General features: G+C 38.5%; 1 protein-coding gene and 1 long non-coding RNA gene across 4 annotated transcripts in view; one reads left to right on the forward strand and one right to left on the reverse strand.

Annotated features, from left to right (window-relative positions):
- Window positions 1-20,457, forward strand: part of LOC148059882 (uncharacterized) — a 312,120-nt gene that overhangs the window by 234,535 nt on the left and 57,128 nt on the right. The gene's annotated exons all lie outside the window — the stretch shown is intronic.
- The window catches only part of pacsin1a (protein kinase C and casein kinase substrate in neurons 1a), a 28,137-nt gene that overhangs the window by 6,917 nt on the left and 763 nt on the right, over window positions 1-20,457 (reverse strand). For 2 of the 3 annotated variants that reach the window (XM_087780921.1, XM_087780920.1), the window contains exons 2-6: window positions 15,111-15,181; window positions 4,543-4,672; window positions 845-1,001; window positions 550-785; window positions 330-485 (exon numbers count right to left, since the gene is read on the reverse strand). In XM_087780921.1, coding sequence (XP_087637047.1) covers window positions 330-485; window positions 550-785; window positions 845-1,001; window positions 4,543-4,602 — 609 coding nt within the window. In that variant the 5' untranslated portion in view covers window positions 4,603-4,672; window positions 15,111-15,181. Of the gene's footprint in view, window positions 1-329; window positions 486-549; window positions 786-844; window positions 1,002-4,542; window positions 4,673-8,726; window positions 8,840-15,110; window positions 15,182-20,457 lie in introns of those variants that run through there. The other variant, XM_087780922.1, reaches the window with a different exon arrangement.

The following is a 20,457-nucleotide window of genomic DNA, read 5'->3' on the forward strand; positions in this document are numbered from 1 at the left end:
TCATTTAAGGTAAGACTTTTCTAATGTTACAACTGAAAAGTAAGAGGTAAAGTGATTTTTGTAAAACATTCTATTAATACAAGATGAAATAAAAACGTTATAAATGAAGATGTTTATAATACAGTAAAAAGGTAAAAACATACAATGTATAGGTTCTACATAAATACTTTCGTTTATTTGTCAGTAAAACAACGCAGAAAACTATTTTTCTTTAGTAGGTTTTTGAGTTTGATGCTCAAACTGAAACATAAAACGGTTTAATCTAAGGTTTGGAAGTCGTCTGTGATAACAGAAGATCTTCTTCTGTGACACGAGCGCCGCCTGCTCACCTTCAGCATGTCTTGTTTGCACTTGTCCACCTTCTCGTGCAGCTTCTTCTGCTGGTCCGGCGTGACAGACGCCTCGGTCTTGCCGTTGGCCTCCCTGGTAGCGGCGAGCTTCTCTTCCTTACAGGCCATATGGTACACCTTCTTCGCCGTCTCCATCTGTGTGCGCAACCACACTGCGTCACCCGACAGTTCCTTTTCAAAAACCACGCTCCGCGCTCACCTCTTTGAGCTTTTTAGCCCAGGGTTTCTGCGCCTTCTTGAATCCTTCATCCGCCTCCTTGGCCTCCTTGAAGCCCCCGATCATCTGTTTATGATACGCCTCCTTCTGCCAGTTCTTCACCTTCTCCACGTCTTCGTTCACCAGGTTGTTCTTCACGTCCTGGTGCAGCTCGCTCACCTTCTCCGCCTCTGTCATCACGGCCAGCCAGGCTCTCTCCACTGAGCCGTACTGTGGACCTGTGGCGGAAAAAAAAGGTTAAGGACCTGAAGATGTGCACCACAAGGAGGCTTTTTACCTTTCTCGATGAGCTGTCTCCATCTCTTGGACCAGGCGGTCAGCTGGTCGCCGTAAGCCTTTTCTATCTTGGCGCGCTCCTGCAGGCAACCCATGAGATCGTTGCATAGTCGATGGCCGTCATCGAATCTCTTGACAGCCGGTTTGTAGTGCCCCACCTGAGGGTGGACGAGGGGTCGGGGTGTGAGAAAACATAGATTCACTTAAATATCACAATATTATTCTAAGCGAAACACTGTATCGATATTCAACAGCATTCATTTTTGATTTGCAAATAAAGTTTTGTAATGACTTTTTTTGGGCTTCCAAATCACATTCAAGTTATTTTATAGTTTATATTTTAATAAATTGAGTTTAAAATAAAATAATTACATTTTTTATTCATTATTATCAACTATTCACGTAAAATGTTTATATTTTTTGTTACAATTAAACTTCCGGCCGTTATGCAGTAGTCGTTACGTCCCCTGCAGCTACAGGAACAATTCAGCGGAATCCTGTCACTGACTGAGGATGAGAGGATACAGACGACTACAGCAGCTTTTAAAGATGATGTTTTGACGTATTTTGGTTTCAAACCAAATGACTTCAAGAGTCACGTGGTCTGTAAATAAGAGTCAAGTACTCGGACAATACTTGTTCCTACAGTATTGAAATATATTGTGTTTCCAGATTCTCGCCAATATTCACATCCCTAATGAGGAGATCATCAGCATTATCTTAACTAATCTTATTTAACAACAAATTTACTTCTGTTCTCCTAGTACGATCCCAGACTACAGTAGAGTTTTGTTTCCCATATTAAACATTTAAAATCAAATCTGGCTGACCTGAAATATAATATCTACATGATATCTTTGTTGGTTTTTTTTGCCTCTTACAGTAAATTAAATACATGTTGATGTGAAATCCAGCAACTCGAGAGAGAACTCCATAGTTTGGATTTCCAATTATATTCAGCCACAATTTTGGACTTGGGAAGACAAAAATGTCAGTACAAATGATCTAAAAATGTATAAAGCTGGTGATAAAAGTATCCTGCATATGTAATATCAGGTTCTTGTGACACGATTTTGTGTGAATGATGATCAAGAAACATAATCAAATATCATATGAAATAAATTATATACTGAAATATTAACTGATGCTTGACGTTCGCATGCTGCTTTCATTTGCAAGTTTCATGTAGTATTAGACAAACATTGTAGAAAGTTGTTGAATACATTGAAAAAAACAAAAAAATCTGAGCTGAAGATGTATAACTAAGAATTGTTCAGGCAAGTATTTGGAAAATACATTGTTTTCTAAAACTAGCTTTATATTGACGAGTGTAAGTAGTGTTTAATGAGCGTATTGCTTTAAGGAAGAAAAGAAAATGTGAATAAATGTACAGAAAATATTAATTTAGTCATTGATGTAAATATTCTTTTTTTTTTTTTTAAGTAATTAGAATTTATATTTTGTGTTACAACCCCCTATTTTTTTTTTGATATTTCTTTATTAGTATTTTTTGTTGTATTTAGTATTAATTTTGTTAACGTAATAGTTTTATTTATTTCTTTTAACTGATTCTTTTTTTCCTCATATGTTTTTTATCTTTAATAATTCTCTCTTTTTTTTACGAGCAAAGGCACTACTGGAACAGCTTTATTGAAATGATCACACATACTACAATACAAATGGTAGAAGTCAATCGATCTTTACATTCATCTATATCGTTTCAGGCCACAAGCGTGTAATCATGGTGAGTTTAGTGGATGAAAATGAATCTTAAAAACCACCTGGAGATAGATGTCAATATCTAGTCGAAAGTGCAACATATGCATTAGTAAATAATAACATTTAACAGTGTGTGCGGTTATAAATGAGCAACAAAAAGCTTGTTTCTGGTTCAAATCTTCCTTCATTATTATTCATCTCCAGCCACCATATAGCAAGTCACCCTTAAATCAAGCAGCGTGGCTCCGCCTCCTCCAGGCCAGCGAGGGGGTGTGAGCTCATGCTGCATGATGAAGGGAGGGCAGTGATGGGGGAGGCTCGTGCCTTCACATGTGTAGTTATGCAATAATAGTGTGTGTGTTGGTGTGTGTGTGCGAGTGTACGTGTGAGTACAACTGCTTTAATCCTCTTGAGTGGTGTAATGCAGGCCGACAGATTTGAAGGGATCGACGACGAGGCCGAGACAAAAATACACTGAGAGCAGCGAGCGTGTGTGTGCATGCTTCATGCAGCATCACACACTCCAGTGAAGAGGAGCTTGTGTGACGTGCATGAGATCCGATTGGCCGAAACCCACGGATGCGAGAGAGAAGAGAGCTCCGGGGAGTCTCGGTAACAGGTGTACGAGGATTTTTTGGAATGTGTGGCTGGAAACTATCTTTTTTTCACAAAGTGTTTCCTCTTGGACGGTGGCGGCAGGTGCTGCCAGTGAAGGCTGCCTCAGACGAGCTGGTGACAGAGACGCTTTGTTTGTGTCGCTGTGACCCAGAACCTTGACACAAAGAAAACTGTGTGCGGAGGGAATTCATTAGAGCTAATTCAATGGATTAAAAGTGCTCGCTCTCCCTCCCTCCCCTTACACAGGGACATGCTCGAAGTGTCCTCTTAGTCCTTCACGGAACCCTCGGACTCGCAATGATATCATCTCTTTGCAAAAATAAAATATATTGAACCATGTCAAAAAGAAAGTGTATTTATAGCAGTGCCATCAGAATATTGAATGAATGAATTGAATTTTACATTCAAATGTTTAATACAATCAAATTTTTTTAAATAATTAAATTAAATAATTTGTATTTTAAAAGGTAACATTTATTGGTTGTTAATAATTGCATTTAATATCTTGTATATGGAACGATTTAAATCGTTTTCAAATATTTTTTAATGAATTTATTATTTTACACATACAGTAAATTGTATTATTATAATTTCAATATTATTTTAAATGCCATGCTCATGAGGTTATTTTATGTAAGTAAGTAAGTAAGTAATTTTTATTTGTATAGCGCTTTTCCAGACCAGGGTCACAAAGCGCTTAAACAATCAAAACAATATTCAATAAAGTATATATTTTAAAGATCATGTGATAACTATCTCTTCGCCGTTCTCCTCGTTAGAGATCAATCATCCTAATACAGATGCATCAAATATGAATGAAAGAATAAATTGTATAAAAAATGCATGTGACTTCTAAATTATTAATGAGGTTTTAAAAGCTCTTATTCTTTTAATGAAGATGATATTTCCATCAAACCCCGGCACCGGGAACCGTTTTGCAAATGAAATGGAAACAGTGGGAGAGTGAAAGTTAAAGTGGATGATAAGATCCTAAATGGTTGATGAAATTCAACAAATAGTTTTATATTTATCTTTGGGGATGAGGTTTAAATACTCTTTTTTGAATAGAGGTAGTAGTTAAGAAGTGGTTTGTGTTTAAACATCTTGGAATATGGAGCCAAAATAGTGTTGGAAAACAAAAAATTAAATATGTAAGTGTTATGCAGTAAAGTTAAAACATTTGCACAAACAATAATATATGTCATGATTCTTGACATAGATAAGCAAATTAGTTGTGGGACTTGAAACATTTAAGATCCACCTTTTAAACAAAAATGTATTCTGCAGTTGTTTTTGAAATTTATTTAAATGAATCTGTGAGTAGTCGTCGTTTGTTGCACGTGAGATAAACAGGTCTCGTACCTCCCAGAAGCTGTCCATGGTCTCTTCACCACCTGCACATTCATCGTAGGAGCCAGACATTGTCCTGGATGTAGCAAAACACTCTAAAGACTAAACCGATCCTCTGCGGCGGAGCCTGGTTCCTCGTGCACTGAAAGACACATGAACAAAAAAAACCTGTGAGACAGCAACTCAAGCTTCGGTGCTACTATAACTGTAACAAGGCCAACGAGAGGAAATTGGAGAGAACCTTTCTACGAGAAGACCTTCTATTTGAGACGTTGATAATAATGAGTTAAAAATAGCCTTCTGTGCTACTCATGCAGTGATATGCCCCAAGGAGAGTCTCATATTGGAGCGTCCTAGAAAAGCCTTGCTCCATTACATCCCACCGACCCTCAACCTTCTTCTTTTACGCACACGAGTGCAAGAAAGAAACAGCCGGCCACAAAGTTTAGTAGTGTCGTTGTTGGACCGAAGGTTGTGAGTTTAAAACCCTTTTGGCAACGATGTTGATAACATTGACTCTTTACACAGTTGTTGAACTGACCCCTGTAGGTCACGGTTTTCTAGGTCAAGTCATACCATCAGCAGTTATGAAGTGTTCGCAAAATATTTGGATTAAATTCAAGTTTCTATGTCTTTTATTTTTGTCCTTGTTGACTTATTTTGAACAAGTGGAATACGCAATTATCCGAAGGAGATCTCAAGAGGAATTCAAAAAGTCAAATCTATCCATCTAGATATGTAAGTGTTGTACATGTTTTGTTGTAAAAAAGAAAGAAAGGACAATAAAACACAAGTTAATAAAATACATTTAAAAAGAAAACTGTTCAGAACACACACAGGTCAATTTGCGGACAAATCAGGTCAGATTGTACTAGTAAATTAAATCGAAATTATCTTATAGACTTTCTAGCATTATTACTTCCGTCTCCATTTTTCTTTTCCGATTGATATTAAAATCCCAATCCGTATAATTTGAAATAGTGGTTTTGGCTCCCCCTAGTGTGTCCAACTGCAATTTTCTAAATACCAATTTGCAGTTGCAGATTTTATGCATGTACGTTTGATTACAAAAAAGAAAAGAAGAAGCCTTTAGTCTGGTTTCTAATTTTATCTTCTCCTGAACTGCTTAAGATAAAACAGAAGTTCTACATGAATTATGATTGTCCAAAATTAAGCCAATCATTACAGAAAATCTGACCAAAGTAATGTCAAAATGTTACATATTGCTCCTTTAAGCAACACGTTGGCCAACTAACAGTGTTTATGTCTGTATTGAGTGGCCACACGACCCCCCAAACACACACACACAAGCAGCAGAACAATGCTGTATTCATCAGGTTAAAGTCTAACAGAGTACATCAATCAATAAAGAGTTCTAATCACCGATTACTTCATTGACACTTCTCATTAAAGAGACTGCTGGATTCCTTCCAGTGTTTATAGTGATACATTTGCTTGACAGCCAATCAATACGTTTCCACCAAGGTTAAAAACAGAGGAGACTCCGGGACGCCGTCGGTTTATTGAATTCCGCAGCTGACAGTGAGCTCTTCATGGCAGCCGACGTGTGTGAAATGTTTGCTCAGTCAATGGTTTTTTGTTTCATTAGATGTGATGGTGAGCAGACAGTTGTGGATTCCCTCGGTGTGTGGACGTGGAGGACGCTGAAACCGCAGGAGATTTCAGGTGTTCATCCCTCATCCGGGAAGCTGCTCTCAAGTGGAAACTATTCCCTGCAACATCCTTCAATCCGGGAATGACTCATGAAAATGACTTTGAACGCGCTCCTTGAAAAAACAAAACACGCCTCTCTTCTTCTTCAAATTAAATCACAGGCCCGGTGAGAGACCCAGGACAAGGCAGCGTCCTCCAGGGCGGATGTTATTCAAATACTATCCACTTTTATCTACTCGCCCGTAGTGCAGTCGTTTGAGGAGGAAAACTTGCTCAGTCACTCAGAGACATGACAGGATTCATAGAGCAGTCGTGGATGTGCGACACAAACAAGCAAACAAGCTGGAGCCTTGCTCATGAATCACTCGCTGCTTCCTGTTTAACAGCAGCCAAAATATACAAAACTGTACAAAAATCGGTTGCCATATTTGTTGCAGTTAAATATCGGGTTTCACACAATTTTCTCCCTGATTTATGTTTTACCTAAATTTGATGGAGAAGACAAAAAAATCCTGTTTTAGTCTAAAGAATTTTAACTTGTACAACTTAACATACACCGTGGTTACAATTTAATTGGGGGGGTTGTGTTCTCAAACACACTACATTGAACATAAAATCTGCGTTTGTGTCTTCTACAGCTCCTTCTTGTTTAGACACGAAAATAAACTGTTACAATAGTCTAAACAAGAAGGAGCTGTCTCGTCTGCAGTTAATACGAAACACAAATTCTGACCCGCTCTAGTAGAAGAACTCACATTTCCCTGATCCTTAAAACTCTTCACTGGCTGCCAGTTTCTTTCTGGTTCTTACTTTCAGAGCTATTCATGATCAGGCTCCTCCTTACATCACTGATCTGATCCAGCCTTACACCCCAGCTCGGGCTCTGAGGTCTGTGGATTAGAATCTACTGATGGTTCCTGAACATGCTTTTTTGTTTAAACAACTTGATGTCGTCATCATGTCTACACAATAAGTTAGGTAGGTACAGCGATTAGTGCAAACCACCCACGTTCTGTGGTTGTGTTGAAGTTAATCTGCTTCTTTTTTTTTAATAACATGTTTGCAACAGTTTAAACCCTTATAAGAAACTTAACCTATAATTACTACAGCTTGCGACAATTTACCTAAATAAGCAACGATCTGCAGATGGTGAACCGAGACATGGCGAGGTAAGTAATGCTGGGATAACTTTTGTGAACTCAAAATGTAAAGGTTGAAGAATAATAAAAGGCAGCACATACATCTGTCACAGAGTAAACTGACTTCTAAAATCAAAAGTACACCAACAGCACATGGTAAAAATGGAAGCTTTCTGATTGGGCATCAAGCTCATGCGGCTGGAGTGAAGAAGTCGTACCCACAACCTAAACGCTGACTCTGAAGTCTTACAGAGCAATGCTACCAAGTACATTCCTGTTGATTAAGTTGTTGGTTCAATGTTTTATTAGCATCCATACAAGTAAAAACTTCAACTCCTTCTTGGATCGAGATCAAAAAATATAATGCAAAATACCATATACACCATTTTATACTTATAATGTACTGTAATCTGAGCCATCAAAATTATTTTGAACCCTTTTGTTATCTCAGGGTAAAGGTGACCTGAAGGTCCTAAAACAAATGTGTTTGTGGTAACTCTTGTCCCTGGGTCAAGGTGAACGACCTCCACTGCTACATATGTATTTATGGAAGCCAGGGAAAGCGTTCACCTTGACCAGAGACAACACAATGGATACCAAAAACACACTTGTTTTTTGGGCCTTCGGGTCATCTTGACCCTGTGATTACACAAGGATTAAACAATAACATAAACTGTATCACCGGCTCAATTAAAGATTTTTTTCTATAATTTCGCAAATTCTATCAGATATGGATAATATATTTTCAAATTACTGATTAAAGAGGAATAATTATCAAGCAATTATAAACTCAATTGGTTACTGTAGTTAATGATCACTAACTAGAAACAACATAAACTATCTAAGCTATCTTTTAGCTTTATTTTAGCTAGTTAATGTCGGTGAAACAATGTCAAGCACAGCACTAGCATTAGAAATCTAAGAAGATCTGAAACTCCACAACTTAATCTGTTCAACCAGCCTAACCATTGGCGTCGTAATCCGTCCATCATCGGAGCGGTCCAATTATCAGCCGCCGCCATGACAACAACACCCACAGCCAGTTAAGCTCCTGTCAGAAGCTGCCAGCCTATTTTTTTGTCAAAGAAAAAAACTTCAAGGGTTATGCTTCAACAGAAAACTTCCGGACAGACAAGATCTTATCCCAAGATGAGCTTTGGTTAGTCAACAATATGCATGTTCAACTTGTGTGGGTATAGACACAGATTGAGAAAGAGAAGTGTGAAAACAAAAGCCTCTCGCTGTCTACTATTCAATTGTAGACGACAAATTAGTTACAAAAATAAAAAACATCTTCAGGATTGCTTTTGATGAGTAACTACCAAACATATTGGTATCTTGCAGGACACTATTATATTATATATTAAGTCCACTGATACTTACATTAATTGCCTCCATTTTGAAAAAAAAAGAAAAAGAAACTCAGCAAAATATTAGATCCAGGTGTGATTTTCTCCTCCAAGTTAGTCCTTAAAAGTTGTAATCCTACATATATTTCTGACCTCCGTACGCAACGTCAACTGGTGGAGGACTATAAGTGGGACTGTGTCTCAGAAGCTGAGGGATAATCCGCCACTGTGCCACTTGAATAGCTCTAGAGAGGAAGGGGGGAGGAGGAAGAGCTCAATGCAGCTGATAGGACAAAAGTTGGTCTGTGAGGCCTTCATGGGAAAGTGGCGTCAAATATTGGGATGCCTAAACAACAATGGTTAGCAGAATCTTGCTGTAGTGAATGTCTGAGGTTGAACCCCCATGAATAAACCAGATCAGCCATTATTATAATGTTTGTTTCTTAGAAATGCTTGATTGATATTCCTTAATTCTTCCCTCAATGGGGGAATTTAAATAGTCCCAGCGGGAAGTCCACAAAATCTTGGCAAAAAATAGCAGAGTCCATTATGACATTATAACGGCTTCACTCCTCCTCCAGTCAGCTGTAATCAGGCCCCCCTTTGTTTATACAACAAGTCCCTTGGAGGTGGAGACTTCCGGGATTGATGATGCGCTTTGCAAACTCTGATGCTTGACCAATCACAGCATAGTGGGTGTGGTTATAGTAAACAGGATTTTATTTTGTACAAATAGACACATACTGATGAGTACAATAGAGGTCCAAAATCAATTTAGGAGACGCTCATATAAACACATTAGTGGCCCTTTAAACATTTGATTAACCATACAGTTCACATATTTTTAAATGATTAACATAATACATTTAATAAACTCATTACCAATATAAAAACAATCAAAGGTAGTACAAGTGCAACACAGTCAAGAGGCCACACTTTTCCATTGTGTTGCACTTGGGGAGGGAGTTAAAAACACTAACTAAAGATTATACTGTATATTTTTTATTAAATTAACTGAAAAGCAGTGCGCAAAAAGGACTGACAGAATCTCTCCTTCCTGCTACTTTTGATAATGATATGGCACAGACATTTTTCATGTCAATTTTATGAGCTGTAGGAAATCTTTAGACCAAGCGTTGCGATTATTTCCAGAGCAATCTTTCACTTTTGAGGCTACACAGATAGGAAATGCTTGAGGAAATATTGCTAATAATCTGTACCCTTAGTTGACTGAGGTTGACTAGAAAATGAGTGAAGATGGAATTTTGAATAACTATCCCTTTAAGTAAATTTAATAAACATACATAAGCTCAGAGCTCTTCTGTTAATTACAAAGACACGGTTTCTTTAATTTTGCTGGCTTTGGCTTGCACTAATTTAAACCAAATGCCAAATGGAAACAGCACTATCAGACTATCTATCTAGTTATCATATTTAACTATGTTCTAGTTTAAGGAAAAGGAAAGGAACGTTTTCAAATAATCAAATGTTTTTTACGTTATTTTTATCCTAATTTTTTTTACACAAAATATGAACTGATATTTAAAAATAAATAAATATAAAACACAACATTTTCTAACTTAACAACTTTTCCTGGTTCAGGGGGAAAATATTTTAACAATGCAAGTTATAGGCTGAACAATATATAGTTACCAAACCGTCGTAGTTTGACTCCATTGATGTTGTCTTTTACTGTTATGAGGCTTAATTTATTTTAATCTGGTCACATAAATTAACTTTGAGACATGCGGCACATGTGGTCTACAGTTGACTGTATGGACTGATTTCTACTTCAGGACCATCCTGCTCCATGATGTGCTGTTACATTTAACGTCATTCTCTGACCTCATAAACCCATTCCACTCATTGATATTGAATGCAATGACAATAAAAATCCTGGGAGAAGAATCCCGGATCTTGTTTATTTAAACGCTTCACATGACGATCGAAGGTCCAGTGTTGACAAGCTGTCCAGAGCACTCAATGGAAAGCACAACAAACGTGTAAGCTTGTTAGAGTAAGAAGATTTGATCCAGCTGAACTAAGTTTACTCATGATCTCACAGCTGACTGCTCAGAACTACGAGGAGCACAGTCCATTTTTAGGGAGAAAAACCAGTAGGTTGCGCACACAGGTGTAGCTGGACACACCAGGGGTAAGACGGAGGGAGGGTTTTGACATGTTAGCAGGCAGACAGTGATCTGAATATTACAAAAAAAAGGAGGGAGACTGTGGGTTTTCTGCAGGAGGTCAGGCACGCAGACTGATTCTGGGCGTAATGGCCCCCGGAGCAGGGAGGCCACGAGAGCACATCAACCGAGGCGTGCGTGATTCATCTTGCAGCACAGGCATGCTGTTGGATGTTGCCAGGAGACGGAGCTGCCCTGTGCAGACTGCAGACACGCTGTAGCTAAGACCGTCATTAAGCCGCCCATGTGACCGGCGCTGAGAACCAGAAGGACAGATCAGTGACAACTGCCCATACCGCTGACCACTCGTGAGCAGACACACAGAACCCAGGAGTGAGTCATTTTAACAGCTCAACAAACGAGAGAAACTCAACTTGACCTGTACCATAATGAAGGGAAAGGAGTGTGTGTGTGTGAGAGGAACATCTTCAGTTTGAGTGAAGACACTTGGGAACCAGGGGCAGATCTAGAGCAGGGGTGGGCAGTGGAATTTCCTCCACATTACACCACATTACCATTTTTGAGGGGCCGTCAAGCCGGATGAAGGAACCGAAGAGCCAAAATACAAAAGAGAAATTAAAGATTTAATGCAAAATATGAAGTGTAATTATGTTATTATACACCTGCACTGCGGGTAGAACAGATTACGCCGTTCCTTCCAGCCCACCGACTATAAATAACAAAATGTTATTATGTACTTCTTAAGTGTGGGTCTCCTACTGTTCATTGGTGTTGATATATTTATCTTTATTCATTTTGATTATCTTATTATTATTATAATTTTTTTTTTTATTATTTAAATGTTGCTGTTTTTTTATTTAGAATATGTGTAGTGTATGGGTCTCATTCAAGTGTGCACAGAACGAATTTGTGTGTAATATGTTGGAGCAGCTGGAGATTTACAGGGTTTTGGCTTTCATCAATATTTTAGTAGCTACATGTTGTGTTAGATAGTCGAAAAATCTACACATGATCCTGAGCACGAGTTTGTGTAAATTCAAGAATGCACTAAAATATTGATATTGTCACTACTGGGGATATTTTAGACTGTGATTTTCTGCAAAATGATCCTTGTCCAATCATTTACACTTATTGTGAAAAAGGCTCAAAGACACGACTTCTCTCACACGCTCCACCTGCACAATAAGCCACGCCCACTAGGATCCAGACTCGCAGCGCAACCTCAGTTCGCTGCCAGCCTCCAGGGAGAGAAGACATCATCTGCATATCGACAGACTGAACCACTTTGGATTTATTCTGGATGTCATATGGTGGAAGTGTTTCCAAGAAAAAAAAGCACTGAAACCAGGCATCACTGTGGAAAGAAAGGCTTGGGATCAACAACCTGATGCGGATATTCATCCTTAGAATTAGCAAATAGTTTAGAGAGAGAGAACCCTCTTTCTCACACTTATTATATGATCTCTGTTCTATAGAGGTAAGATAGCGTTCCCCTTGACACGGAGGCAACACAAAGGATACCACAAACACATTTGTTTTCAGGCCTTTGGGTCACCTTGACACTGAGATAACACAAGGGTTAATATTTTGTATGAACTGCAACTTTAACCTAATGTGGAAGAAATGAATAAATCATGACAGTATAAAATAAACCTATCCTAATTGTAAATTTCAATGCAGTCAAAAGGCCACATGCCGTACTTTGTCCCCATCTGATCTACAGCATATCAAGTGAGGTTTCCTTTGTTTTATAATAATACAAACAGTTCATCAAGAAATACCAATTATGATGAGACTGTCATGAAAATATCCATGGTTTTCCAAGTCTGAGGTACAAATTTCCTTAACTCTTTAGACCTTATAATCCGTGCATTTGTCTTCTCGTTTGGTCTATTGTAACAGTTTATTTTCATGTCTAAACAAAAAGGAGCACGAATACAAAACTAAGAAGAACTCACATTTTCCCGATCCTTAAAACTCTGCATTGGCTGCCAGTTTCTTTCAGGATCTATTTAAAAACTCTAATTTCCAGGTTGCTCCTGAGCTTTTGAACGATCTTCCTCTCCCTCTGTGTTTAATGAAGTCTACTGACTCCTTCAAGAAACATCTTAAGAATTTTTTATTTGTGCAGGCTTTTCCTTAACTTTCTTGGGTCTGCTGTGTTTTTCTCCATGTTGTCTTGGTGTTTTAAAGCGTGTATTTTAACTGTGTATCGTTCTGTTGTTAAGTGCTTTGTGACCCTGGTCTGTGAAAGGAGCTTTACAAATAACTATTACTTACTTGCAAAAATTCTTCAAATGTCTTGACCACTTGACTTAACTTTTAAATATTAATAATTGCTTGAATTTTCACAGCAGCTTCCTGAATACCTGGAGCTCTTAAGAGAAACTATTATCCACTCACACTACTGCCACCGGTGAACTGCGTCAAAACATGGTGTTTATACACATTCATAATAGATTAGATTTGATTTATTTTCCACAAAGGATATTCTTTTTAGGTGATAGAGTTGTCTTGCCCAAGGACACTAGGTAGGTGAATCAATCAATCATATTGAAAGGAATTGACTAATTTTTACAAATAATTATTACACAAGAGTGGAAGAGTAAGAGTTGTCTTGTATGATGAATGACAATTATTATTGCATCAGTTTCTAACTCAATGAACAAACAAGACTGAGGTCATGTTTAGGAGAACAACAGCACAGGATGACTCAGCACTCTGATCCTGAGCCATCACAGAGGAGCTGCACTTGCAACCTGCACCACAGTCAGATGAGGTTGCTCTTCTATTGACGTCTTATTCCAAGATTCAGCATGAAGCTCCTCACAAACATGGATCAAGAGGCAAACATACATATACATTTGAGAGACGTTGCTAGCAAAAGTTCAAGCATGTCATAAACCCTACAGCACATGTGTGCTTGTTCATGCTAACAGCAACGACTAGATTGACACCAGCAGCCATTTCTGTATGTTTAAATGTTTACAAAGACACACACATGATTGTCACAAATGTCTTTGTGTGTGACACGTCCCACCCTCGTCAGTTGAGCATCAAGAAAACAAACACTAGCTGCTAACTAGATTCAACACAGCGTCCCCAATGCTGCTGCAGTGGTTATGCAACGAGCCTGCCTCCCGATGACAGCCCTGTGACGAGTGGGGTTGACGGGGGGAGGGAGGAGGGAGGACGGGAGGAGAGAAGATGGAGAGTGCGGGGAAGATAGAGGGACATGTTGTGATGACTGGTGGTTCAAACCCATGTTTTTATTCTCAGCTGAACTAAAGTTTCACTTCATTTATGCTCTACCGATGATTCCCATATCATGGTCGCGGAGGTCTGGAGCTGATCCCATCTACTTAGGGTGACATGCAGGGGACACCCTGAACAGGTCACCAGCCATTCACAGAGACACACAACAAAATGAACATTGTTGCTCCTCCTTGACAATCCAAGACTTTATTAGTCCACTGTCAATCAATTTATTTTCTATTGAGAACAACACGATCCATTCAGCCATTTTAATTCCTATATAGTTAAAGTCACACGTCTTCTAAAAACAATACCTCTATATTGTATTAAAAAAAACTTTAAAACCAACCACATCTAAATGTCTGTTCAATGAGAGAAAGTCATGACTGACAGCCAGTTTCAAATGGCTTTCATTAAACCCATAGGATGTCATAATACTAAACACACAAACTACTGTACCTGGGGGATAATACAAAAAGATTAAGACAGTGTTATCAGCTACAATCTCAATCTAAAATAATCTCTAGTAGTTCCAGAGGAAGTGACTGATTCTCCTGTGACTTTATCTGAAAACTCAGATGTTACTACAGATGTTCCGTGGCTGGAATCTCGCAGCAAAAAAAGTGTGAAACCATCGAGCTGTTTAAAATAAAGGTGTCACTTCATTATACTTTTCACGTAGAAGCAGCCTGCAGTGATCCAAGTTCATGTAGTTCAAATATTGACTTGAGAAGATTACCTCGATGTAAGAGCTCGACATTCAAGAACACTCACCTCCACAACTAGTTCAGAGTTGTCGAAGTTGTCCTTAAAATGTTTATTTATTCCTACAGTAGACTTGAAATGTCTCCTAGCTTGTGAAGTCCTATCAACGTCAACTAAATACTCTAACAAACAATCTCCTCAAATATAAACACTTGTGAAACAGAATTCAAACAAATTCCGCTGAAAAGGGATTTTTATTTCTATGATTGTCAGGAATAAATGTTAATCAATCAAGATGCAGGACTAACCTTCTTCAGCAACAGGAGATCAGTTTTCCATAAACCTTAGGGAGAACCTTCGGTCCCCAGCGGGAGAACACCTGGAACCAAAGAAGATCATTTTAATGTCCATTAATGAGGGGGAGATAAAAAAGATTGAGAACTGTGGTACATTTCACAACACAAGCTTGTGATGATCTGTGACAACTACAAGGTCATACGTATACAACTGGTTATCATGATTCACTCTATTATGTGTCACCAAGACAGTGAACACTCCCAGGCCCCCAACATTCTCAAGAAAGAATAAGATATATAATCCATCCATCCATCCATCCATCCATCCATCCATGCATCCATCCATCCATCCATCCATCTGTCCGTCCGTCCGTCCGTCCGTCCATCCATCCATCCATCCATCCCTGATGTTCAACTTGACTGATTCTTTAAATAAGGTAATGGTTGTGCTTGAGTTGTTTGTGTGAAAACAATGTCACAGTCTGAAGTGGACATCAGGTGAACTGGTGAATAATATAATACTTGTTCACTTACTGCACTTTATATGATGTTTATTTTCCAATGATGAAAGCAAAGGTTGTATTAACGCTTGAGTCTCAGCAAACTAGTGATACATACAATACAGCAACGACTAGAACTGCATCTAATAAAGTTCTTCATAATAACAATAAATTACTTTTTTTACGTATATCAAACTTCTTCACCTTAGATTGAAAATAAATAAATTAGATCAATTAATTGCGATCATTGTCTTACAAATAATGTCTGGCAGCACTAACCGAGAATAAAGCAACATTAAATGAATATAAAACACAACAAACAACTTATTATTATCACCTATTACTATTAATAATATTAAGCTTATGCTAATAATGATCTTTCGAATAATAACGTGAGATGAGTAGCAGCAAATGCTTTTCTTTAGTGCTGGTCTGGTTTGACATTTCCCTGAAAATGCTTTTTATCTTTTGTTCTGTAAACACGAAAAAATACAAAAATGTTCTACATTGAGAATTTTGCAACAACATTGTTGCTCACATCCTTCAAAATAGATTTCATTTTACTGTTAAAACGTGAAGAAAAGGCTGTTACTTTATTAAACTATCAGAAGAAATCCAAAATGTCTTAATAGTGTAGGCTCATTTGTGTGAGCAACACGCTCTTGTTGGATGCAACCCACACAGAGTCGGCGGTTAATACCACTCACCCACTCCACAAAAACAAGCCAGATAATGAGAATAAAAGAGATGGAGTAGAAAAGATCCACAAGTCTGGTACTTAGCGACAGTGCAGTATTAAAAAAGTGGCACAAGTGAAATGATGAAGGTCACGACTGTGTAAATCTCTCATATAAAAAAGCTTTGATTTAAATAAGTGAGGGCAAAATGAACATCAAAGCGTAGGCAGATTGAATATAGCTGAAGTAGATCAATTATTCTGCATGTTTATGAATGAAAATATTGACATTTTAAAAAGAGTATGACCACTTGATCACTGCTTCGAGGTTATGAACCACAGTTCAGCGCAGTGACCAGAGTGACTTCATATGCTGTACATCTCTGGACATTGATTTATCAATTGATCAATGTTTGTACTGGCCTGTTATTGGAAAAGCTAATGCTTATGGTCTCATGTGTTGCCCACGACCCAACGACATGATTATATGTAAATATACAAACATTTAGCATGTATTATTTGAACATTATTTTCTAGAAGATAATATAACTATAAACAAACAAAATCGAAGATTATACTTTATATCATCATCAAGATATACTTTTTGAGCGAAGACTGTGCGTTAAAAGGTAAACTAATGTGTTGATTTAAGCTCTTAATTCTTGTTTACTCCAACCTTGTTTGCCTTGATTGGTCAAGCATCAAGGTTGTCAATGCATATTATTCATCCCTGAATGATCTACCCCCAAGAGACTCATTGTATAAACAAAGCAGGTTGTGATTACAGCGAGCTAGAGAAGGAGTGAAGACCATTAATATGTCATAATGGACTCCAATGTCGTAACCTCTCGTTTTCAGGGGTTTTAGACGGGGGAGAACTTTATAAAGTAATAACTTCAAAACAGCTTTACTGTATCTTGGAAAGGAAAACCTTAACATTTGAAACATGTGAGTAAGTTAGGAGAGTTGGGTTTTTGACATTAGTTGCCTGTTAAACTGCTATGAGAGTGGCAAAGAAATCGATACTATCATATTCACCATGTCATACTTATTGCCCGACATTAATATGACAAAAGTGTAACAACATGACACCACCCTTCTCTCGTCTCTAGAGGCAATACACCCTCTAGTGTTCACAGCAGTCACTTCAGAAAATTCAAACATTAATAGAGGATCCTTGCCTAGATCAACATTCAATGTTTCACACAGTCATCAATATTTAACCAAACATGTGATCTAAAGGGCTATTTAGTCATTTGGAATGTTATCATTTGAGAGCAGCTGTATTTTTCCTCTTGTGTTCCCTGCAGTCACTCTGTTCTTATATCCTCTCTCACACCTTGTCAGACACCGTTATCTCCTGTTTTACCGGGGGAGTGTCGGCCTGTAACCCTTTTTCATCAGCCACCGCTCTGAGGCACATTTGAAGCAACATTATTTTCACACGTTGTCCCTTTCTCCCCTGAAACGTGAGGGTCTCACCATCACATGCAGCAAAAGACCAAATCACAACATTAAGGTCAGCCCCGTGATGAGGTGCAACATCTCTCTGTGTCAGACGGACCAATGAGACTCAGAGCTGACAATAATGCTGAATCACTCTTGATGATTTAACCTGCGGTGTTGAAAGTCAAATGATGGTCTCTAAGAGATACTGAGGGCAACCTTGGAATACTCGTGAAACAAACACACATCATCATGCTATAAGACTTTCGTCACATTCGAACAAAGTAGGAAAATAAATATCAGACTAAAAGCCAACATCGTTAATTGGTGCTTTTAAAGCAGAATTGCTACGGTAATTAGAAAGTGACTCATTGTTGTTGTTGTTGTTGTTGTTGTTGTTGTTGTATCCAGACCCCGCAATTTTTCAATTTTAATAGCGTGATCTTTCCTCCCCAAAGCTCAGCTGTAATCGTAAATGAAGGTATATTAAAATACAACTTTACTGTTATATGACTTTGCTGCAATAGTATAAGATGGAAGGATGGGTCATTTATTTACATTACTTTTGAGAGATAAACAGAAAATATCTGTATTTCAGAGCATAGCAAATTGATATGTATGTGTTTATAAACATTGTGTTACGATAACTTTACACAATAATATGATGCACAATAGGTAATTGAGTTTGTCAAGAATCATTTGAAAATCTAAATAGACGGATTAAGATTATAATCCTCCGGCTCAATGTGTTTGTTATCTAAGCAAGAGTTTGACCCTCTCTTTCTTAATCATAAATGTATTTAATCGCTTCACAGAAATGTGAAGCGTGGTTTGGTCCATTAATGTCTCTCATATTCGTCTGAAAAAACATATTTTCTCCAGACTTATGAATAAAAACGCTTAATTTGAAGGTCACAATTGGAATACACTAACAAAATAAACAAAATCAAAATAATTTGAGGGTTTTCTGCGTTATTTTTGCAAAATAATTCTCTTTTTCATGACTGTGAGAGAAATAAATAAACAAGAATGCAGCAGGAGTCTTCAGAAGCAAATGGGTTTAAGTCCCTGATAGAAGATCTCTAATAAAGTAGCAGCACTGCTCCATCCTTCTTCCTGAGCTACAATTGGATCCCCCCCCCCCCATGACAGTATCATCATCTCCATGCAGGCGGGCTCGGTCTCTCCTGGGGGCACCTTGGCCACGGCAGAGTGCTCAGGACCACGGCCAGCTCCATTACAGCGTTCTCCAACTTCACTATCACACAACTGTGTGCAACTATTGCCGCATGTTTGTTTACCGCGACGGAGAGCGCCGTCATCGTCGCAAACAAACAGCATGTTTGCTGAGACATAAGTGATTTGGTCCTTGCAGGGGTTTAGGAAGGGGACGGAAACACGTTTATGCGTTTGTTTTCGCAATCCTCCATCTTGCAAAGCTATGCTTGCGTTGGCTGGTTTAAGCGAAGGATCGAAGTATAATCTACTATTTTAAAACAGACAATCATGAGATCCTTCAGTCTCGTTCATTAGCACATGTACTGTATGTTCTTGATTCTCACACCATAGGAAATGTTAAGGCAAAAACAAAAATATATGCTATATGACGATATTTGTAGTAACATCTCTGTTTTATGCGAGTTTTCTTTACTAATGACTGGATATAGATGCCAATTGTGTTAACTTCCTGAATCAGTTTAACGAAAAATGGACGTCAAAGCTGTTCAGGAAAGATTCATGTGTAACAAGGTTGGTTAATAAACCTGTAATGTTGTTAGCCATGTTAGCCATGAAAGGAAACGATCCACATGTCTGGATTTACACTAAACTGTTAGCTAAGATGAATATTCTGTCAAAGTCCAGCTGTAAACAACCACATGTTTCAGGTAACTTACAAACTAACTAGGATGTGACATTACTGAAGTGTAACAGGATGGATGGAAAGATGGATAAATGGATGGATAAACAAATGAATAAATAGTAGATAAATGTATTGATGGATGGATAGATGTAGGAATGAATGGATTGATATAAGGATGGATGGATTTGGGGGTGTGTAGGGATGGATGGATGGATGGATGGGTGGGTGGATGGATGGGTGGGTGGTTGGGTGGGTGGTTGGGTGGGTGGGTGCGTGGATAAATGGATGTATGATAATGAATGAATAGATTGATGGACGGAGAGATGAAGGGACAGATGGATGGATACATAGATGTAGGGATGGTTGCATGGATGGATGTAGGGGTGGCTGGACGGAGGGATGGATGGATGACGAGATAGATGTAGGAAAGGTTGGATGGATGGATGTAGGGGTGGATGGATGGATGGATGGATGGATGGATGGATGGATGGATGGATGGATGGATGGATGGATGGATGGATGGATGGATGGATGGATGGATGGATGGATGGATGGATGGACTGATGGTTGGATGGATGGATGGACTGATGGATGGATGGATTGATTTACAGATAGATGGATGGATGGACAGATTGATGTAGAGATGGATGGATGGATGATAGATGGATGGATGATGGAAGGACGGGTGGACGGATTGAAGAGATGGATGGATGGACAGATTGATGTAGAGATGGATGGTTGGATGGTTGGACGGACGGACGGACTGATGGAGAGATGGATGGATGAAGGCATCAGTGTTTGGATGGATGGACGGATGGATGGATGGATGGATGGATGGATGGATGGATGGATGGATGGATGGATGGATGGATGGAT

This window comes from Callionymus lyra, chromosome 19 (genome assembly GCF_982586985.1).
Source record: "Callionymus lyra chromosome 19, fCalLyr1.hap1.1, whole genome shotgun sequence".
Classification (NCBI taxonomy): Eukaryota; Metazoa; Chordata; class Actinopteri; order Syngnathiformes; family Callionymidae; genus Callionymus; species Callionymus lyra.